Here is a 23354-nt window from a genome sequence, read left to right as displayed (position 1 = left end):
CAAGTACGGTGCAGAACTCGCGGCTGGTTAGGAGTAAATAACAACAAAAAAAATGGGGTGGGGGAAAGCTGTGTGATGCAGCAACAGCACGCACACACCATTTCGACGGTCACGAGGGAGGGGAGAGCGGCGACAAGAGCAGCTGTGGGGTGGGGTGACGCGACGAGGGCGCAGCGGCAGCGGGGGGAGGTTGGAGAAACGGGGAGGGCCAGATGGCAGCCGGAGCCGTTCGATTGGCCGCCTCATCGGCCGATCCGAGGCGCCCAGCTCTGACGCTTCTGGGCCACCGTTCTCTCTTGTTTGCTTTTTTTTTTTTTGTTTGTTTGTCAGTGGGGGTGTGGAGGGTGTTAAGATACTTGTAGTATATAGATATACATGTAATCTCTATCCTCGTTATCTCCCCGTAATCCGGCTGTAACAACTTATGGTTATACACGATTGTATTAGTGATTGTATTAGAGATAGACCAAGGTAGTTACGGCTGAATTACAACAGATGTATTGCACCATGTATCGGCTATTGATACAAGCTATAAATAAACTCGCGGCACTGGAGGAAGGTGATCGCTTCCAGCACCTCTGATCACGTTAGTTTTCATGGTATCAGAGCTCAGTCTTTCCCAGCCAAATCAATCTACCGATCTGCAGAAGAAATCAATGGCGAGTTCCTCCAGTGCGCCCGCCGTTCCTTCTCTCGGCGGATTCATCGTTCCAGAAAAGCTCGGAAAGAACAACTATGCCGTTTGGAAGGCACAGGTCCTCGCGGTGATACGGGGCGCTCGTCTCGAAGGCTACATCACCGGAAAAAAGAAGGCGCCACCAGCAACTGTCGTCGTCAAGAAAGATGACAAGGAGATGGAAGTTGCAAATTCATCTTCAGCTCTTGATGATTGGATTGCCACCGATCAGCAAGTGCTTGGGTATCTGTTATCTACCATGAGTAGAGATACCCTCACACAGGTGGCGACCTGCGGCACAAGTGCAGCCACATGGAGCATGGTTGAGCAAATGTTCTGCTCGGTAACCAAAGCTCGCTCCGTCAACACCCGGATCGCTCTCGCGACCACGAAGAAAGGAGAACTCAGTATAACTGAGTATTTCACCAAGATGCGAGCTCTAGGAGATGAGATGGCGTCCAGCGGCAAGTTCGACGACGACGATCTAATCTCTTATTTGCTTTCAGGTTTAGATAAAGATTTTGAGCCCATTGTTTCTGCTCTTGTTTCAAGAGTTGAACCAGTGAGCATTGGAGAAGTGTATGCACAACTTCTCAACTTTGAAGCCCGCATGAAGCTTCGTCAAGGCAATTCTCAAGCCAATCTTGTTAATAGTGGCAGAGGAAAAGGAAACCACCAACATGGACGAGGTCGTGGTAACAACCAGCAGTAGCAGCGTGGGCGTGGCAACACCTACAGGGGCCGAGGACGCAACAATGGCAACTTCAACAATCAACGTCAAGGCTCCAATAATATTGACACACGACCCAAGTGCCAGCTCTGCTACAAAAGAGGGCACACTGTGATTGACTGCTGGTACAGGTATGATGAGGACTTTGTTCCTGATGAAAATATGCAGGCTCAGCTACAAACCATGGAGGAGATCCCAATTGGTATGTTGACACTGGAGCCACAGATCATGTCACTGGTGAATTAGAAAAACTGATCATCAGAGACAAATACAAGGGCCAAGATCAGATCCAGACAACAAGTGGAGCAGGTATGCCAATTAGTCATATTGGTTATTCAGTTGTAGATACCCCATCTCGCCCCTTGCATCTAAAAAATGTTTTATATGTTCGAAAGGCTAGCAAGAACTTAGTCTCAGCACATCGCCTTGTTACTGATAATTCAGCTTTCCTTGAATTGCATCCTAAACATTACTCTGTCAAAGATCAGGCAACGAAGGCGATACTGTTTAAGGGACGGTGTCGTGGTGGGCTGTATCCTCTTCCCGCAACCTCAGCCAATCAAGCTCGTCAGGCCAAGGAGGCACTCACCATCACCAAACCATCCCTCGATCAGTGGCATCAACGTCTGGGTCATCCCTCCTATACTATAGTAGAAAAAGTTGTCAAAGATTATAGTTTACCATGTACTCCAAATAAAGTTTTAGTGTGTGATGCTTGTCAACGAGAGTCATCAATTGCCCTTTCCTCATTCTTCTCGTGTGTTTAGCCGTCCATTAGAGTTAATATATTCAGATGTTTGGGGTCCTTCACCCACTGCTAGTAATGGAAACAAACATTATGTCAGTTTCATTGATGCGTATAGTAGATATACTTAGATATATCTTCTCAAATTTAAATCTGAAGTCTTTCGGATTTTCCATGAGTTTCAGAAACTCGTTGAACGTCTCCTCAACACAAAAATTGTGGCTGTTCAGACAGACTGGGGAGGCGAATTCCAGAGGCTTAATTCCTTCTTCCAGAATATAGGCATCACACACCACGTCTCATGCCCTCATACACACCAGCAGAACGGCTCGGCGGAGAGAAAGCACCGACACATTGTTGAAACCGGTCTGTCTCTCCTTGCCCAAGCTTCTTTACCTTTCAAATATTGGAGTGAAGCCTTCACATCCGCTGTATGTCTGATCAACAGAATGCCCACCAAAGTTCTAGCACATCATAGTCCGCTAGAGAAACTTTTCCAGGAGAAACCGATCTATGCAAATCTCCGCACCTTCGGCTATGCATGCTGGCCCAACTTACGCCCATATAATTCCCATAAATTCTCTTTTCGCTCAAAACGATGCACTTTTCTTGGATATAGTCCCATGCATAAAGGATTCAGATGCCTTGATCCATCCCTTGGTCGCATATACGTTTCTCGGGACGTTGTTTTTGATGAAACAGTCTTCCCGTTTTCGGAACTGCGCCCCAATGCCGGCGCCCAGTTCCGAGCAGAGCTCAGCCTCCTTCCTGCTAGTTTAGGGGGTCTACTTCGTGATAATCATATGACTAATTGCCCTGCAGATGTTACTAACAATTCTAATGCAAAACAGGAGCAAAACAGGCGTGCCGATGACGATATTTCATGTGCCGGCTCCAGTACAGACCATCCTGGAGCATCCGCAGACGACATCGTAGGCAGCCCACACTCCCAGGCTGATTCACTGCATGCCGCAGGAGTCTTTGACGGCATCGACCCATCATCGCCTGCCACATCACCGACTCCTCCTGCATCAATTGTTGCGGACCAATCACCGGCTGCCACATCTTCGGCATCCACCGATCCCACTGCTCCCCGCCATGATGACGATGTGGGATCTTCTGCGCCAGGGGGAGATGATCAGCGACATCAGCCGTCTCGACCGGTAACCCGACTGCAGCGAGGTATACGTAAAGAAAAACTTTACACTGATGGCACAGTGAAATATGGCTTTCTGTCCATTGCTGGTGAACCTAGAAATCTAGAAGAAGCGTTACATGATTTCAACTGGAAACAAGCCATGGATTCTGAATTTAATGCTTTACTGTGCAATAAGACCTAGCATCTAGTTCCGCCTAATACAAATAAAAATGTCATTGACTGCAAATGGGTATATAAAATAAAGAGAAAACAGGATGGGAGTCTAGACAGATATAAAGCTCGCTTGGTAGCAAAAGGGTTTAAACAGAGGTATGGTATTGATTATGAGGACACTTTCAGTCCTGTAGTCAAAGCTTCCATTATACAAGTAGTTCTGTCTATTGCTGTTTCTAGAGGATGGACTCTGAGACAGTTAGATGTGCAAAATGCCTTTCTTCATGGTATCTTAGAAGAAGAAGTTTATATGAGACAACCACCAGGATATGAGGATAGTAAGCATCCCAACTATGTTTGCAAACTTGATAAAGCGTTATATGGGCTCAAGCAAGCACCAAGAGCTTGGTATGCCAAGTTAAGTATGCTGTTACAAAAACTTGGCTTTCAAGGGTCAAAGGCAGATACTTCCCTGTTCTTCTATAATAAGAATGGACTAATCATGTTGATGATATTATAGTTGCTAGTTCAAGACAGGAAGCTATTGAACCTCTACTTCAGAACTTGCAAAAAGAATTTGCATTAAAAGATCTGGGAGAGTTACATTATTTTCTCGGTATAGAAGTGAATAAGATGCCAGGAAGTATCCTCTTAACCCAAGAAAAGTATGCAAATGATCTGTTACGGAAAGTTGGCATGATAGACTGTAAACCAGTCAGTTCTCCTTTATCAACCAGTGAGAAACTCACTGCTCATGAAGGTAACCCTCTCGGTCCCAATGATAGTTCAAATTATAGAAGTGTGGTAGGAGCATTGCAGTATTTGACATTGACCAAACCAGATATTGCATACCCTATTAATAAAGTTTGTTAGTATTTGCAAGCTCCTACTACAGTACATTGGGCAACAGTTAAGAGAATTCTAAGGTATCTTAAATCATGTATATGACTTGGACTAAAGATTAGGAAGTCGAACTCCATGGTTGTCAGTGGCTATTTAGATGCAGATTGGGCAGGATGTCAAGATGACAGAAGATCCACAGGAGGCTTTGCCGTATTTCTTGGAGGTAACTTGGTGTCGTGGAATGCTAAGAAACAAGCTACTATGTCGAGGTCAAGCATAGAATCAGAATATAAAGCCCTTGCTAATGCCACTGTAGAAATTATGTGGATTCAGACTTTGTTATAGGAACTTCAGATTGCAAGTCCAGCCGCGGCTAAGCTTTGGTGTGATAATTTGGGAGCAAAATATTTGTCGGCCAATCCAGTGTTTCATGCAAGAACTAAACACATAGAAGTAGATTATCATTTTGTTAGAGAACGAGTTCAGCGAAAATTGTTGGACATCGAGTTCGTTCCTACGGATGATCAAGTAGCAGATGGTTTTACTAAAGCATTAACTGTGCGACAGTTAGAGAATTTCAAGTACAATCTCAACTTGCGAAGTTGTGATTGAGGGGGAGTGTTAAGATACGTGTAGTATATAGATATACATGTAATCTCTATCCTTGTTATCTCCCCGTAATCCGGCTGTAACAACTTATGGTTATACACGATTGTATTAGTGATTGTATTAGAGATAGATCAAGGTAGTTACGGCTGGATTACAACAGATGTATTGCGCCATGTATCGGCTATTGATACAAGCTATAAATAAACTCGTGGCACTGGAGGAAGGTGACCGCTTCCAGCACCTCTGATCACGTTAGTTTTCAGAGGGTTCCCGAGCCTAAAACCGGTGGTAAATTGGTTTTTTGTTTTCGTAAACCACCGACTACCAACCAATCCTGGTCAAATTTTATCAAAGATTTAGGATTTAGTTTAATATTTTTTTTATCTTAGACGAAAGAACGAGCCTAGAAGACCCAGTTTTCATGAGAACAGATAGTTTTCTCTGGTTTTGTAGACCTTGGGGTCAAGTGTAGCAAACTACTCGTCGATAAACTTCTGCCGAGTCCTGTCGCAATTCAGGAGCACATTCACGATCGTAGGCCCCTTAGCCAACGTGATGATGATGCAGTTTTTGGTGATAGGATATTCTTGTGAGGTTAATTATTAGATCGGAGAATTCAGGCTCGATTGGGACATGGACGGAGGTGAACATGAGAAGAAGTCAGAGATCCTAAGCCCCTGGTATCTCAGTGGAATTTCAGTAGGCGTAAAAATTGTTTGCCATATTCGGAGAATGTGGTGTGTTGTCGATTGCCAACTGACCGACGATCGTGAAATTAGTTGTCCTTTCCAGCTATGAAAACATCGGGCCATTTCTCGCTCAATACAAGTGTTGATTTGCAAGGAAATCAATCAAAAAGAGACTTGCCTGATGGCAGTTTGCGATGGAAACGTGGACTGCATGAGTCTGGACTCTTGGTTTTTGCAGTACAGTTTTGCTTGCCTACGCATACATGCAGAGCCTGGGAACTCTGTAACACGTTGTCAGTACTGCAATTTGTGCACCACCAGCAACTTGTTTTGTTTGTGTAGTTTGATGGGCTAAACACAGCTAAAAGTTGTTCTTGTGCTGAAATTGCTTCAATGATACGTGTGGCAGCTTGTGGACGTCGAAACAAAAATGCACCTGCTGCTGATAGCTCCAACCTCCAAGAGTTGCTAGCAATCTGACAGACGATGAACAGTTGTACCATGTACGCATGCCGATATGTCATATTAGTACGGGCTGGGCAGATGCTAGTGCAATCGGTGTGAAACCGCATTGGACTTTTAACAACCTGTGATTCGTAAGAAAAATATTTTGCAACAGCCCATTGATTCAGAGAGTATTAAATAAGAGACTATTACACATGTCGCTTGCGTGTACCATAGTGACAGAACCAGTTTTGAGGCATACAAACAGTAAGTTAGTAATGTCATTTCAATGTAAGTTTTATAGACATAATTATCTATAGTGACATATCACGGATAAGACACTCATCTCCTAAGACTATCCTCAATGTAAGTTTTATGGGCATGATTACCTAGAGTGATATGTCATCTAAAAAGTTTAAATCTAGGATAAAACACCCCTCGACACAAGCTATCTAGGTAACAGTGCATAGAAGGTTTTATCCTCATAAAACTCATTTCATATTTCTCTCACATCATCAAAAATGTCTATATAACACCGTATTTATTGTCAATAAAACTTTTTATTGAGATTGAACTAAGTAATACATATAGCTGATCTCTGTGTCACATAATTAGTATATTTATGGAATTTAAATTTGCTCCAGAAGAATCCATTTGCAGGGTATTAGTTGTCTTTTCCTCAATGCTCCATTGTTAAAGCTACGCTGGCGTCGTGGGTGCTGTCAAAGCTTGACGACGAGATTGCGACATCGTGCACATAATAACCAACTAAAATAATGCCAGGTGAATCGAATCGTTTGCGTGCTTTTATTAAAAGATGATGAATCATTTTTGCGTGATAAACATATGTTTTTTGCCTGAAAATTTTAGCCGGGAGGAGCTTGCAACACGCGGGCTCGGGAGCTTGGTTTAATTGGGCGCTGGTTGATGCACACGATGATGCTCCGGCGGTAGCGTCCAAGCCCGGATGATGCTCGTGCGGCTCGTGTCCTGCCCCGGAAATATTACTACTGCAAATGTTTGCATCTGCTGTCGCTTTTAAAAAGCACGCACTCTATTTTATATTTTTATTTTAAAATACAAGTATTTATGGAATTTAAATCTTATAAACATTTAAGTATTTTCATACTATTTATGGTATACTTTATCTCTAACTACCCTCCAACTCCCATATATTCTTATTCAGGGGCAATAAGTTTTTTCTTTCTTGACTTAGTTTTTTCTAAACAATTTAGAAATAAATATATTTTCAAAATGATTATATTTTAGAATATAGTTAGCACCGTACTAATCTGCAGAATTTTCGTGCCGAAAGGGCAGCATGATAAGGTCATGAGTTGCACGAAGCTGCGTAGGTAACGGACTCTTCTTCTTACTTCCTCCGTCCCCAAATAAAATCATTTTTCAGTTTTTTCATACAATGTTTTGACTCTTCATCTTATTTGAATTTTTTTTGCGATTAATATTTTTATTCTTACTAGATGATAAAACATAAATGATACTTTATAAGTGACTAATTTTTTTTAAGTTTTTTACAAATTTTTCAAATAAGACTAATGGACAAACGTTGGACAGAAAAAAACGAAAAACGATCTTATTTCGGGACAAAGCAGGTAGGATGAGTTACTACAGCCTACGCATCCCACGCCGCTTATAGAATGCGAGTGTATTGGTGTGTTGTTAGAAAAAGAAAAAAACTAGCGCCGAAATTTGTATGGGCGCGTTAGAAAGTGACTAACCAACCCAGCTTAATTAGCATACCTAAAACGGAGAAAGTCATTAGCATATGATTATTGAGTATTAGTTTTTGCAAACTTGAAAAATGAGTTAATCTAATTTTTTCAAACAACTTTTATATAAAATATTTTTACAAAAATTACACTATTTAGCAGTTTGGTAAGCGTGCGCACGAAAAAAGAGGAAAAATTTACCATCCTTAATCGGTTGCGAACGGGCCCTATGGGTCTGTTTGGTTGCCTGTATGTTCCTAGCCTGGTCTATAGCTTACATCAGGTTGCTCTCAGCCTGGCTGAAGTGATCCAAGTTGCTCTGTTTGGTTGTCTGTATGGGTTTATCCTGGATGACATGTGATAGTGTTTGGTTGGCTGTATCTCTAGATACTGTATCTCACATATGGTGTTTGGTTGGATGTTTGGATTCAGAAGTTAAGGTTTTTATTTTCAAGCAATCCCATGTTTTTATTTTCAGGCTGGGTACGGCCAAGTTTTTGCATGGTTGTTGCTTGTACATTTCTAAACACTATTCTATTAAAACATTGGCATTAAACTAATCAACAGCATGACATCTCCTAATATGTTTTTATATGCTGAAAAATGATATCATCCCAAAAAAAATGCCTTAGAGGAGTTGTTTCTTACATGAGGGCTTCATACTAATCATAATCTGTATTTTATCAAACTCATTGTACAATCCTCAAATGATCAATTGTAGACTTACATTTGAACGCTATATTGACAAATCACTGAATTGTTCTGGTGAATGAAAAATGTACATATCAGTATCTTACGGCGTCTTGTCTTCTTATTTTTCTATCTTTAGTGTCATACTGAAGATTACACTTACTCTCCAACTGACAAACGGCTTATACACGATCTCATCAAAACCAGAAATTTACATATGGAACATTTTACTCATCCAACTCAACAGGGATTGTATTACTACGAACCCATCTGAGATACTTGCAATCATGCTTTAATCCTCTCTCGGAAACCTCTCCTTTGCCTTGACTGTAAATCAGCAGGGGCATTATTTCTCAGGATTTGTCCTCCTGTTTCACCATCCAGCAGTTGCTCTTGGTGCGGAAGGGAATGACCTAAATCTGTGATTAGATCTTCAATAGCTTTAACCAACTCATTGGTTGGTAAAGTGTCAATGAATTTAATCCAGATTTCGCAAGTTGTAAATATGGGTGCGAGAATTCTTAGGCTTGGTGAAGAATTGCATAGTTGATTTCAGACCAATTGTCAAAACCAAACCTGACAGGAGGAGAATCTGAAATCAGGCAGAAGTGAGCACATGCATATTCATCTGACTCAGATCCACAAAATTCAAGGGAAAATACAAAAGATAAGATAATTACATTTCCCATTGCAATAAGCCCCTTGTCAAAGAAGAAAACTATTCCCAGGAAGGAGAAGAATACTCCAAAGCCTGTCAGGCCTAGCCCAATCTCTGGTGAAGATAAAATACAGATGTCATGAATCATTGAAGTATTGAATAGAATGAAACCAGAACTATGCCACTACCATTGTTTCTGCAATGCTCCAGCCCTATCCCACAACAAATCTTAGGTTTCCATCTTCAGTTTGACTATTAGTTTTGCTAACTCTAGCACAAGTTGACAATCATAACACCTATATAATGTGCTTGTAGAAATCTCAGTTCACACGAACATGCAACCAAAACCATCTTCACCTATTTATGCAATGCAACCTTGGATTTGTACCTCCATGATATTTGTATAGAACAATCACACGAACATGCAACCAAAATCAACAAACAGCAAGCAGAATCGATTGAGTACAGCAAGCACAGATTAGCAAACTGGAAGAAAGGTCATTACGAGTGGAGTAGTGGGCTTCTTCCGGCGGCGGCAAACAACAAACAGCAAGAATGAATTTCATGCTGCTGGCGATGGGAAGACGATGGCGTTGGCTTCTTCTGGCGGTAGGACACTCCGTCTTTCGGATCTAGTGTGGTTTGGGGGGAGGACGGAGGAGCCATCGGCGGTCGTGCACGCAGACGACAGATGCACCGGCGGTTGTGGATCTATGGACGACCACGACGACTGACGAGGCGCCGGAGACTCCGGACGGTGCGCAGACTGAGGACGGTACTGCACAAGTCGGAGGGAGAGGGCGGCGGCGGCGCCGACCACCTTGGGTGGCAGCGGAGGATAGGACGGCGCGGTTTGGAGGCAAAAGGAGGTCGTGCGAAGGCGACGGGAGGAGGCCATGGGTGGCGACAGGAGGGCGGCGTGCCTGTCGACGACTGGCGTGGACGATGGCGCTGGCCGGTGTGAATGGCGGCCGGAGGAGGCGGCGGTGCGGATGGCGGCAGGAGGAGGACAGCCCAAACCCTAGCTCGTGGGTGGGAATCGTGAAGGAGCAAATGGGGCTGAGGGAGTTGAGGCGTGCGCGACCCCTCTCGCGTCCTGCATCCGCGCGCCCGCCTGCTGCACCCGCACGTCCCCGCGCCTGCACCCACGCAGCCCGGACCAGAAGAGATGCTCAATCCGGGCGTTTCCCTCGGGCCTGGCTGAGAGGGTGATTTTGCATGTACTGGGCAGGCCCTGGAAGACACGCAGCCAACCAAACACATGCTAGATGCACGAGTGGATGCGATGCAGGCAGCATATAGGTAACCAAACACACCCTATATATACACCAGGAAAGATTCGAGCTTAACAATGATCAACGAGGCTCAATTGAATCACATCACTCATTTTTTCGCTTATATGTATGTTTATAAGTTATAATAAAAGATTTAAATTTTCAATCTTAATTTAGAAGTTGATTTTAAAGAGTTTTTTATCAAAGTTTATTTTTTAAACTTAGGTTTTAAATCACTAAAAATATGTATATAAAAAATTATCCATAAATTAGTTTTCGTTTGCAAATATATCATTCTCTCCCTCCCCCTGTATTTGCAAGACACTGATTACACGCACTTTTTCTTAATCCAATATAATAAAAACTCTCGACTAGCTAGTTGTTCTCTCATCTATACTGCCTTAGCTGCTATTTAAGAGAGACGGGAATAAAAATCTGATTCTAATTTATATTCTAACATCTATTAAAACATATTACTAAATCACAACCGATTTGGTACCTATATTCTAGCCGAACTGTTAACGTGTCTAGTTTCATCCCTCCGAGCGTCGAAGTCTAACCACAGCCTTCATTCACATGTCGCATACGAAACACACTTGCACTCTCTCGAGACAACAGAATGCCGCTCACTCCAACAGCTCTATTTATATTTTCTACATGTACAGAAATGTGATTTGAGCATGCAATTACAGGTAAACATACACATAGTTTGACCATAACATTATAAGCTAGCTCATCAAGACCATAACTCTTTTTCCATGTTTATGTGCAGCGGATCAAATTGCAACGCAAAAATGGTGACCGAACTCGGCAGGTATTCAGAGGATAGCCACAATAATCAATTGTTGACAGGAGCCACCACATCTGGTCCGCAGAAACCAGATGCCCAGACGCATCTGTGAGCTCATAGTAAACTCATCTGAATCTTGTGACGTTGTCTTCTCGCGAATCACGGAGGATTGGTTGCGGTGACCACTTCAGATGTAAGTTCAGTTTCCCAGACTTTGCTCCCTCCAAGTTGAAGCTGCCCTTGTAATCTTCTTCGATCAAGACTTTCGTCAATGTCAGGATGCATCGCCCCATGTAATCCTACAGAAAAATATTCAGCGCCCGGTCTCAGTGGTTATCACGCATGTCTGCAATTGAACAAGCCACTAGTCCAGTAATGTGAGAAAAACTTCACTGAACTTACTCTGCGAAAGGTATCATGATCGTATACTTCCAACACAAGCATATCATGTAAACCATCTTCGACAACAAAATCAAAAGTTTGATTCCAAATTGGGTTCAAGCTTTCACTCACAACCTGCAGTTAGATTCATGATAGAAGGGTCATGTTAAATCTAGTTGTGTGTTTTCAGACAAAGGTAGTGTAATACTATAACTGTTAAATGCAATAGTTATTCATGATCAGTGAATAGTTTATTCATGATCAGTGGTTTTTCATGTGACAAGTAAATTACCCTTGTCTTGTACTTCGTTTTTGATTTCTTGAGTGAAAGTACAACATATGGGTCAGACTTCCCATTCATATCCATCGCTGGCAGATCTTCCCCAGATATCACAGTTACTGCCAGAACTCCCCGCATAATGATTTCCTTTTTCTTCCTGGAAGACAGCCTGTTAAGATCAGCGCTCCCAGACCCGTTCTCCATACTTGTCATACTCCTTTCCAAGGATGTCATAGAAAACTCCTGCCTAAAAGGATTTGGAGTCTCATCCTTCATGTCAAATGGGCAGTAGAGAAGCTCAAGATGCACCTGTTGTGGTGACATGAAAACAAGAAATGTTACATTCATTTACATCCTGGATGAATGACAATATAAGGAGCTCAAGCTATTCTGTTGCATTATAAAAAAAACAGAAAATGAGATGACATTTCCAATAATACTGCATTCACCTGACCCCGATCTTTCCTGTCCCTTTGAATCTCCAGATCTTTTACAAGCTTCAACCAGATATCCTTCACTTTGCCTGGCTGTAAATCCTTTAGTGTAACTTGAGCACAGCCAATCAATTCAGACTCCTGAATACCATCATCATCATAAATCTTCACTGTCACAGTCTGAGTATCAGAATCTTCAACAATAAACTCGAAGTGTTCATTCCAGATAGGGTTTAAGTCATTGTTCTGTACAGTTGAAGCACAAAAGCAGTTGTTAATAAGCACTCAAAACAGAAAAGAAATTGAAGCACATGAACAGGGAATATGTTGCTCATACTTACAATTGTTTTGCTTCTCTTCATTTTATCTGGCAAGGGTCGTATATATAAAATTGCAAAAGGGTCAGATTTTCCTATCAGATCTTTGTTTGTCAAGTCTCTTGCTTGTACTAGCTTGACTTCCAATGTACCAACAGGCTTCAGTTCCAAATCACTGTTACACACAATAAATTATGGACCTTTGCACCCATATGTGATGTAGCAAGTAATGACCGATGCTGTTCTGTCAAGAGAATAAAACTAGTATGTACCCAGAAATTACCTGTAGTCCCCAGGTATTATAGGAATGATTTTCCTTACTGGCCATGTTATTGAGTCTTCTATAGCATTTTTTATTGTGTCCTGTAAAAGGATCATTCCACCCACCATGTCAGCTATATGAATCACAAACTCCTTTTTTTCAGCTATAAAACATATAGGTATGGACAAACCTCAAGAGCATCCGAAATCCCAGGTATAGCAGAAATTTCACCACCAATGACCTTCAGTCTGAAATCCAGCTTTTTCTAATGTGATTTAAGAAGAAAAAACAGATTAATGAGGAAATACCTTCAAACAGAGAAAAAAAAAAACATGATCAAGAAAACGGACCTTCTTTCTTAGAGAAAAGCAAACTGCTCCAAAGCACGGCAACTGATCAACAAGTGGCTTGAAGATCAAGCGGAAAACTCCTGTAAAGCCTATGTCTTTCACCTATATGGCAAATCACTCAAAAGATCATTACGGAAACAGATAAATTTAGGTGTATGAAATACATAGGACAATTATAAAAAAAGATATTATGGTATCATTATCGAGATATCAAATCAAAGGACATGGACCAGCAGGATTGCCATACTACTCATGATGTCATACACAAACTGCATGAAGAATTCTGTAATCCAAAACAATCGGCTTATTAAATAAAACCAAATGCACCAAAGTTTAGTTGTTTGGCCATCAATTATTCACTTTTTTACCAGGGATGTTCCCTTAATTACTAGATGTCAAGATGACCAATTAAGTGTTACAATAGACAAAGCAAGCATACTGTCCAGCCTTGTGAGCTATAATTCATTTTGCATATGCCTCCTCGTATGCTATGGCAGTATTCAACTATTCATACTACAATACCAGAAACAACATGAAATAGATCACCTGTATTGGAAGTGACACACCAAGTAGAGTTTTTACGTCCAGTATGATACTTGGATTGGCATCCCAATTCATCTCTAGTTCCATGACAATACCTGGTTCACCATTTTCAATGATCGAAACACCTGCACCAAAACCAGTAGAAAAATCCGATATGGTAGCACAATATAACATGTACACCAACTATTTACTACCATTAGGTGGGAAAAAAATAAGACCCAGACCACATAAATGAAGGCAATGCTTTAAACACTTCATAAGATAACTACAATTGCATAAACTAACATTGCCCACGAATATATTGTACATCATCCCTAGAAACATGTTACTATTATCAATTGCATGAAATAAGCAGAAACATACTTTTCCATATGACGCAATTCTAGATAATGAATTATATTATTATGAATCTAAACACAGGCCTTTGCAGCCACAAAAATCAAAATTCTTTCAGTTTTTTGTGATTCTGAATATTTCATCAAACACCATGCGTACAATCTAACATCCATCAGCAGCAAACAGTTGCAGTTATTGTCGGCTATACAATCATTGTACTCTTGTTTAATGAGTGCAAAATTGTGCTGATTTACTTTGCCTACCAAAAACACTGGAGAAAACAGAACAATACAACTAACTGCTGTCAAGATATAAAATAGCTCGAAGAAACGTACCGGTAAACTGTGGTGCAACAGTGCCAAGAGTGAGTTTTGAGAACTTGAGAGAAGCTAGGACTATTGGTCGATATTGTTCAAGAACAGGCTCCACAGAGGTTTTGATCAGTTCTGATGCTGCCTGCAACAACAAATGACCAGAGAAGAAAATAAAATTTGTAAAATAAGCCACATAAAATATATTCTAGTTCTAGTCCAAGTTTTGAAACCCAGAGAAAGGAATGCATACAGTGTTCACAAATGGCCATATTTTTGTCAGCTCTTGATTGAGCCATTTTAACTGCAAAATTGTCCACCATTAGCATAGTAACATTCACATCTAGTGTGTAAGGATGAAATTGAAACCTAACTCAATACTGTCATATACCTTTTGCTGTGTTGAGAAAACAACCCATGAAGGGCACATGTCACCTGGGAGTAATTTTCGTGAATCTTCTATAGTCATCTTGGAGAAACTAGCAACTGTGGCAGCCTGCCCGAACAAACAAGCATAATTCTTCTTAGTTTCTTTCATTAATCTGAAGGAAAAGCTAAGTGATCAAAGCCATCTAAGTGTACAGAGAACTGGAAGTAATCATATAGATGACAACTGGCCTAAACAGAACGTAATATGCCATCTTGGTTACAGTGACAGGGAGAATAGTCATGGTTTTGACTGTTTTTTTGCACTATTTGACCCTTGTCGAGAACAAATTACGAAAATGAACCGGTTTGAAAACTATTTTTAAAAATGAACCGTTTGCTCTGCGCCACCCCCGAAGGCGTGGAGGTCCTTCATCTCCGCACCAGGGGGATTGGCGCGGAGGTCCCTACCATCTAGATGGGCCAAACGCCACGGCACTGAGTCAGCAAGATCCGCGCTGAGCACTAGTGCGGACATGGAGGACCTCCACGCCTTTAGGGGTGACACGGAGCAAAACGGTTCATTTTTTAAATAAGTTTTGAAACCGGATCATTTTCGTAATTACTTATAAAAAATGGTCAAATATCATAAATTTCGGTGGTTTTGAGCCTTTAAGCGCCAGCAGCATGCACCAGAATAGGTATCCAATAGAACAGCTGCAACACGGACCTAATGCCCATCGGCCTTTCACTATACATGCTAAGGCTGATTGTTGAGGAGCGCTTGCCCTTGGCCCCCACAATTTGAACACTCCCCTACAACTTGAGCCCCTCCAGTGAGTGCTTTCCAACAAGCTTTGTTTGTAGCAAACTGCAACAGCATGTTTGTACTAGTAAGTTGTAAGCTCAATAAGCCAAAACATGGCCATTTTGAGGTCAGGAAGTAATAGCTTCCCATTCGTTCGATTGGAAAAGCAAGCCGACAGGGCGGAGCGTAGCGCTCTACAGTCTCCACCTAACGCAGGGACCAGCCAGCTCAACACAACCAGCAGGGAAGGTAAGAGATCCTCACCTCGATTCGATTTAGAGGCAACGCAATTAATCTCCCCTCACCTTGGGAGCCATCGCTCCAATCTAAGCATCAACCGCATCAAAATAAAAAAAAAATCACTTCGGAGAATGAGAGGTCAGCACTTACCAGCTGCCGGCGGCGGGCGGCGCGGGAGTTCTCCACTCGGGCGAAGCCCACGATGAGCGCGACGCCCGCCGCGATCCCCAGCACCAGCCCCACCAGGAACCCCATTCCGCCCCCCTCCCCCCTCCCCTCCTCCTCCTCCTCACCTCTTCGCGAAAACCCAAACCACTACACAAGCAACCGCATCTAGCCGCGGGTGGCCGCAAGCTAAACCAGCGAACCTGCAAAGCCGCAGCGCCAGCCAGCTGCACCGCCGGCCGGAGAGCGGATTGGATTCAGCGTTTACAAGTGGAGCTCTGCGGCCGCGGCTGATGATGCCAGAGAGAAAGCGAGAGAGAGATGAAGGGGCGGCGTTTGAAGAGGGGGAGAGAGAAGAAAACGGAACGGGTCGGGGAGGGGGAGGAGGAGGAGGAGGATGCGGAGACTGTGTGTAGACAGGAGAAAGCGAGAGACGTGGGGAGGAGATCTCTTTTGACAAAGGGACCACTTGTCTTTTGTTTTCTCTTGGGCTTTCGTCAGGTGGGAGGCGGGGAGGGGGATAGGTCGTGGTGGCTGACAGGTGGGGTCCATAAGAGAGTGGGCTGGTGGGTGTGTCGAGGTGGTGGAGGTTATGACGCTCCGGGTACACATTCGTTGTATCTGTGTTCATAAGGGTGTGAGGGTTTTTTTTTTTACTGTATTTGTTTTGTTTACCTTTTCTGTGATACGTAATGTTTTTACACAGAACACGGTGTTTAGCAGTTCTTTTTTTTTCTGAAAAATAAACTGCTAACCAAAACATATCCCAACCTATACCATCGATCGCAGCCGGCATGCACGTGAATTTCGTGGTGATTCAGTGCGTCCGTGTAATAATGCGAGGCTCATGAAATCTTCGTAATCACTTGACAAATACGCCGTCAACTGCCCAAGTGGCGCATGTACGTTCGTAGGCTACCCACTCCCCAGTCCTCACCGACACAGACGCTGCTCGTGGGCCGTCGGGATCTGGGAATGTCCGACCCAAAGGCCCAACCCAAGAAGTTCAATATTTATCTCCGCTGGCACTTCGCCTTCCCGGCGTTCCCGCGACCCGCTGCCGCTCCTCTCCCGGACTCGTCGATTTTCCCAGCGTATAAAAAGCGAAAGATCGCCGAAACCCTAACCATGGCGACAGCGGCGGCGACGCCGGCCACCACGGCCTCGTCCCTCCGCTTCCCCTCCCCTGCAGCGGCCGCTGGTTTCGTGGTCTCCCTCCCCCGGCCGAACACGCGGAGCCGCGCCGCCGCCAGTGTCGGATTGCTCCGACGACGCAGCGGCAGCAGCAGCACCGTCAAGCTGTGCCGTGCGAGCCGGTCCTCTCGTACGGACAAGCCGAGGCGCTTGCCGTGGTGGGCGGAGATGCTCACGCCGGAAGAGTTCCCCCCGAAGGATCGCGTCAAGCCGACCGGGCGCGGCAAGGAAGAGATGGAAGCCATACGGAAAGCTCTCGTCACCGAACCGCTCCAGCCCATCTTGCTTGCCGTGCGTGAGATTAGGGCTTCTGGTCACTTCTTCCGGTGCCGCAGCTTCCATTATGGGATCATCGCCGGTATAATTACCATGTTTTCCGTTAGTTTCTCTATCGAGATTTTTTTTTTGAATTTTCTCTATCGAGATTTTTGAAGAGAAGTTTCACTATTGAGATTGGTTTGCAAAAAGTTTCCACTAATTTTGTTAATTATGCTGATTACCATATGTAAATTTAAGCTAAGCATCATGCTTTTATTTTTTCGGAAAACAAAATCTAATGGAGCAGGATGTAATGGGATCAGATGACATCTTAATTTTAGTTTTGTAAATTTAGGTGCTCTTATTCACGTTTTGTTCAGCTAAACTTATTTTAAATCTTATTCTGAACTAAACTTATTTTAAATCGTAACCTTGGGCAGATGTTGCCACATTGATAAAAAAAAAGGCAGGGATCAACCGAGGTCTGGGAAATTGGCAGGTGGCTTAATATAAGTTATGTTCAATGCAGGTTCGTTGTTAGTGATCGCCGGATTCTGCCAGCTTTGTAAATTAGTACCAATTCTTTGTGTGGATATAATTCTTGGAATTATATTCTACAAGCTAAGTGTTTTAGCAGCAGAATTGAAAAGGAACGGGAAGGCAAACAATATATGTGCACGGATACAGACCGGTGAGTTTTAAACTGAACTGTACATATATCAATTTGGCCAGTTTGGAATTTAGTAAAAAATTCTTTTGTTTGGAACAGGAATAACCTCTGGAATTCAATTCCTATCTCATCTATTAATGAGTAGCATACTGTTTTTTAAGTAAAGCTTGAACTATTAATATAACAGTACATAGAAATAGTATCTTAGTATCTGAACTGTATTGTGTTCGAAGTTTCAGATGGACTAGTCTGAACATGCCATTCAGCTCATATGTTTCTCCTCTTTTTTTTTAACTGGCATGTGTGGAAACGCACAGAGATGACTTAAAAATTAGTGGGGGCCTCATATGAATCTATACCTTGATTTGAGCATAATGCCTTTCTCGGTGACAACTACCCCACCTTAACTAATGACATTTGCCTTTACTTTTCAATGCAGTTATTTTGATTATTTTGTCATTCAAGGATAACAACATTTTCATGGTAAGACTTTTGAGCATGAATGCCTAAACTGCAATACAATTATATGGTTCACTAATTAACCATTTTTGGTATATGCAGGATGATTACAGAATTATCACCGAATTGGTCTGGTTAGTATTTGGGTTCATGATTTTCTATTTGCAAGATCATATCACGCCGTTACTTCTTTACTTTTGCAAGATCCTGTCACATTATACGTTATTACAGCGCCGGGGGGGGGGGGGGGGGTGAAAATGCATTTTTTGTCACATATAATTTTGGTCCATTCGTTCTGAATAATGAATGAAATAGTGCACAATACTTTAAGAAGTATTTTCTTTTAACAAATATCTGTTTATGTCAGGTTTTTTGGTATGTATGTGTACATACCGGCCGCACACTATGAAATTGCTGGCGTAGAGGATCCGAGGCTCCACATGCTAGGAATTTGGAGGATACTGCAAACAAAAGGTGGTGTTATGAAGGTCTTAAAAAATATGGTTCGTGAATTATTTTAAGGAGAGGAATGGCTTTAGTAGTGAAGTTAAAAGTTTGGCTTAGCAATGTCTAATGGTGTACCCTTATTAAAGAAGACAACGTTGGTATAATAGGAGTGAACATGTAACAGTTGCTGTTTATCTTTAAACTATTCTGATTGTTTAGCAGTATGTGTGGTACGCTATATATCACAATTTTCTCTTGGAATCACCTAGAAGCATATGCATTATGCAATAGTATAATCTGTCAATAATATTCATGTTTCTCTTTTTTTTGTGCTAATAATAAAAGAACATGCACAATAACAATAGAGAAAATACATTATGTGCCACTAACTTAAACTCAATTCTACGATTTATCACCGACTTTGTTTAGTTGTACAATATGTCATTGACTTTTACTTAACCTCTATGATTTACAACCGCGTCTAGTTTTTCTCTGCTAGTACTGTTTGGTTTTGTTATAATGGTTGAAATACCCTTGGATCGAATGCTTCTAAAATTTGGAGAAAAATCTGAAATATCACATTCTAACTTTTCGGTCAAATTTTAGATGTTTTATACAATATAATGTTTACAATATGAAATTTTAGAATATTTGGAAAAAAAAATGAAAGTTCTCGTCCCAGGGGTATTTTAAGTCATTGAAACAAAAATTGAACAGTACTAACAGATGAAGCAAAAGACAATGATATATCGTAGAATTGGAACAAAGTAAGTGGGATATATATATAGTAGATTCTCTCATAACAATGGTATATATATTAGATTCTCTCGTAACAATATCTTGTGCTTATTAAGGTTATGTTTGGTTCTTTAGTCATAGGACTAAAAATCAGTACCTAGACTAAAATCTTTAGTCCCTACTGTTTGCTTAGAGGAACTAAAAGATATTAAAAGTGCATTAAATGAGTTATGGTGCGTGGGAGGCAAGTGTGAAAAGAAAATTTTAGTCCCAATAAGTATCTCTGGAAGTGACTAATAGACTAATATAATTTTAGTCTTTTTTTAGTTGCTCGTGTTTGGGTTTTTATGGACCAAAGTAGACTAAAGTGAAGAAACTAATGTATTAGTCACCTGAACCAAACGGGTCTAAGTATACGTACAAAAGCTTGTTGACAATAATAGATCTTTACCTTTATTTGAGAAGATTTGAGAATAATAAAATGGCATGCACCTATTTCTGAAGGAACATGCAGAATCATATATTCTATGATTATGCAGAAAATTATCTTTTAGTGTGTTCAGTTGAGTTCCGGAAATATAATAATCTAAGCTCAATAAGCCAAAACGTGTTATCCCTGTCACAAGGAGCAGAAATTGGGGGAATTGAGTTGTTTTTCCATTGAGCAGAAATATGATAGATTAGCTTCATGGTATGTTGGTGTATGGACATAGCAGTTTCCAAGGGGAAACAGTATAAGTGCAAGTTCAAGAGCATAGCTAACCGCCGGCTCTAAATTATATATATAGTCAATTTAATAGACAATTTATATAATAGTATCTATAAAATAAGCAATTTTACCGTCTTTAAGAAGAGTACCTAGGTACTGGGAGGTATCAAATTTTATACTAAAATTTTAGTACCTCTTATACCTACTCAAATACGGTAAAATTACTCTATAAACATATACTACATAATTAATATCCGGTTTCACCTATCATACATATACGTGTATTGAAGTCTGTGCTGTAACTGGCTATAAACCTGTAGCCCGCTACTATTCTTTCTCCTCTATTATCTTCTTAAAATATATTTATATTTTATAGCTGGATTATAAACTGCTATTGTCATGAAACTTCCTGCTCTGTCGCTGGCTTGCTGCCCTTGAGATGCGTGCGAGGAGAGAAAAAATTGTCTTGCAGCCACTGCTTGCTATCGGCTTGCTGCTTGCCTGGAGGCCCTCGACTCCGCGAGTCATATCGGAGTTGTTGGAAAAAATGATCTCGCCGTCTCTTCGAATTAGCGACGATGAAATCAGCGCCTTGTGGAGATGAAAAAAAGCACGGAAGAAGACAAGGTCAGTAATAACGACACATGATTACATGCCCTATATAAATATTGTATCTAGATATAGACATTATATAGGACCAGCAATAAGACTAGGACTAATACATAATCATGTATAAGGATTGAGCTTTTTTACCGTCCTGGAAAAAATACCTCAAGGTATCACCTTTCTAGTATAAAAAGTATGGTACCCTGAGGTATATTGTATCTTGAGGTATTAAAAATTTGTATTAAAATTTTTAGTACTTTGAAGTACTTTTAAAGGATGGTAAAAAACCCATAAGGATAATCTATATTCATAGACATTATATATGACTAAAGTTGGGTACATGCATTGCATAGGACTAGCATTGAGCTATCAGGCTAGGGCTATCACTGGGACCAAGGCTGATACTAGAACTAGTATTGAACTAGAACTAGCATATTTGATGCATGATCTAACAAAAACAATATCAGAGTTAGATGGAATATGTATGCAGATGTATGACTTGATTTTCTGTTGCCGGAATCCTGATCCAAGGAAAAGCATAATAATATACTAACAAAAGATTTAAGATTTATGGATATTAGTACGTCGTATCCACCACTGTAGATACTACTATATCAGGAAAAATGTGATGTCTTTAAGAAGTGAACAATAGCAAAACATGTGCTAGATGGCAACAAACAGCTAGCAAACATGCTCAAAAAAATGAATTGTCGACTCTGCAAGTTGTGATCTCTGCAATCGCGAGGATGAGACTGTAGCACACATTCTTTTTTTAGCCGGGTAGGCCTAAGTCAGGCATACCAAATTTCATTTAGATTTCGGCGGAAATAAATACAAACAGAGAAAGGAGAAGGAAAAACAGAAGGGAACCGAGTCAACAATAGGTTGTTGACGCTGTTCGAAGGGGAGCTAGGTTTCCACTGTAGAAGAACCTAAAACACAGGAAACACGCAAGGTACTGCTCTAACCATTCCTTCTCGCCTAAACAATCCCGCTTGCATCCACAGAGTGATCTCGTCTCGAACATCAGTGAATAATTGCCTCGGTGATTGCTGTCGCGTTTTGCTCGTTCCATATTATCCAACAAATCAGTGCCCAAACCAAATCGAAAGCAGACTGAAACTTCTGGCAAGTATGCTTTTCTGGTGATGTACCACCGTTCTTTCAGCTCCCCACCCGAATCCCCTGGCAGTTGGAATGGTATCCCAACCCAGCTTTGCCAGTATCTCCAGATTGAATTTGTGTACGTGCACCCACTTAATAGGTGGCTGCACGACTCCTCAGATGCTCGGCACAAAGGGCATACTGGCATAGCGTCTGGTTTGGCTAGCCTCTTTTCCACAGATTTTGTGTCGTCAGACATCACCCCCGAATTGCTAATCATGAAGAATTTAACCTTGGGAGGCACCCTTGTCGCCTACAATTGCCGCCCCGCGATGTTCTTTCTTTTGTCAATAAGAACATGTCATACACTCATACGCCGAGGAGACCGAGAAAGTGCCCTTTGAGTCCAGCTTCCAAACGAGGCTGTCATCCCGATCGTGTTCCAGGCTAACTGATTGCACCACCGTGGCACCGTCCCAAGCGAAGATATTCCTGAAGGGCCTAGGAAGATAGGGATTCTCCTCACCCATTTGTTTCCTGATAGACCTTGTTGGACTGTACTCTTAGGGCATCCCCAATCGTAGTCCATAAAAATGAAATCCAGGTAGGTAGGTGGTCTTTTGCTATTGTACAATGTATAAAGATAGCAATAAGAGCAATTTACGGTCTGTGATAAGGTACCAAAATTTAAGTATAAAATTTGGTACATCATAGTACCTACTTAAGAATGGTAAAATTACTCTAGCAATAAACATAAGGTATGACTCACAAATCGTATCCAATAATCCTAGCTCTCTCACAAGAGAAGAGAGATGAGAAAAACAATATATTTTAATTCATATGGATAGTCCATATAGCTAAAGATAACTCATCCTATTTTATTTTCTAATGCTACCTTTCACAATAGTAAATTAGTTTATATAGAGATATAAATACCACTTTTAACGCACATCGTGGATTGGATGCCCTTATTTCTCTTCACAAAAGAATACATGATGTGCATTGCTTGGTGGATTGGCCCGATATCCAGCCAATTCGCTGTCCAGAACTGTGTGAGCCTACCATTGCTTGTTTTATCTCTGCCGCAGCCATTTCATTCACAATATTGCTAATATCCCATTTTGGCACTATCCAAGCCCTGTCTGGCTAAAGGTGAGATCGGATAATCCACTTTAACTTAAGTTCT

The 23354-nt window shown here is 41.6% G+C and overlaps 2 protein-coding genes, 1 long non-coding RNA gene and 1 other non-coding gene across 5 annotated transcripts; 2 read left to right on the top strand and 2 right to left on the bottom strand.

Moving 5' to 3' along the window:
- The first annotated feature begins 1142 nt into the window (after positions 1-1142).
- On the top strand, positions 1143-1281 carry LOC121054327. The gene has a single exon (XR_005811731.1). It is a non-coding gene; the product is annotated as a small nucleolar RNA Z247 (small nucleolar RNA).
- Positions 1282-8410: 7129 nt separating this feature from the next.
- Positions 8411-10248, bottom strand: LOC102708237. Its single transcript, XR_423452.3, has 3 exons — positions 9632-10248; positions 9149-9240; positions 8411-9060 (listed from the first exon to the last, which is right to left on the bottom strand). It is a non-coding gene; the product is annotated as an uncharacterized LOC102708237 (long non-coding RNA).
- A 772-nt stretch (positions 10249-11020) lies between these two features.
- Positions 11021-16088, bottom strand: LOC102707955 (synaptotagmin-5-like). 2 transcript variants are annotated; one of them, XM_015836814.2, is made up of 13 exons: positions 15969-16088; positions 14796-14900; positions 14658-14708; positions 14429-14549; positions 13761-13882; positions 13215-13316; positions 13055-13129; positions 12886-12965; positions 12627-12777; positions 12301-12531; positions 11864-12160; positions 11593-11706; positions 11021-11489 (listed from the first exon to the last, which is right to left on the bottom strand). In XM_015836814.2, the coding sequence occupies exons 1-13, from the start codon at positions 16071-16073 to the stop codon at positions 11316-11318; spliced, it is 1728 nt and encodes a 575-aa protein (XP_015692300.2). In that variant the 5' UTR covers positions 16074-16088; the 3' UTR covers positions 11021-11315. The 2 variants fall into 2 exon arrangements, with proteins under 2 accessions (XP_015692300.2, XP_040379361.1); XM_040523427.1 differs by lacking the exon at positions 15969-16088 and adding an exon at positions 15501-15576.
- Positions 16089-17037: 949 nt separating this feature from the next.
- LOC107304144 lies at positions 17038-19307 on the top strand. Its single transcript, XM_015836815.1, has 5 exons — positions 17038-17535; positions 17965-18126; positions 18545-18588; positions 18667-18698; positions 18932-19307. Exons 1-5 carry the CDS (start codon positions 17112-17114, stop codon positions 19083-19085), a joined length of 816 nt encoding a protein of 271 aa, XP_015692301.1. The 5' UTR covers positions 17038-17111; the 3' UTR covers positions 19086-19307.
- Positions 19308-23354: the final 4047 nt, after the last annotated feature.

This window comes from Oryza brachyantha, chromosome 4, assembly GCF_000231095.2.
Source record: "Oryza brachyantha chromosome 4, ObraRS2, whole genome shotgun sequence".
Classification (NCBI taxonomy): Eukaryota; Viridiplantae; Streptophyta; class Magnoliopsida; order Poales; family Poaceae; genus Oryza; species Oryza brachyantha.
Note: the sequence above shows the minus strand (reverse complement) of the source record. Positions and strands in the feature narration are given on the sequence as shown.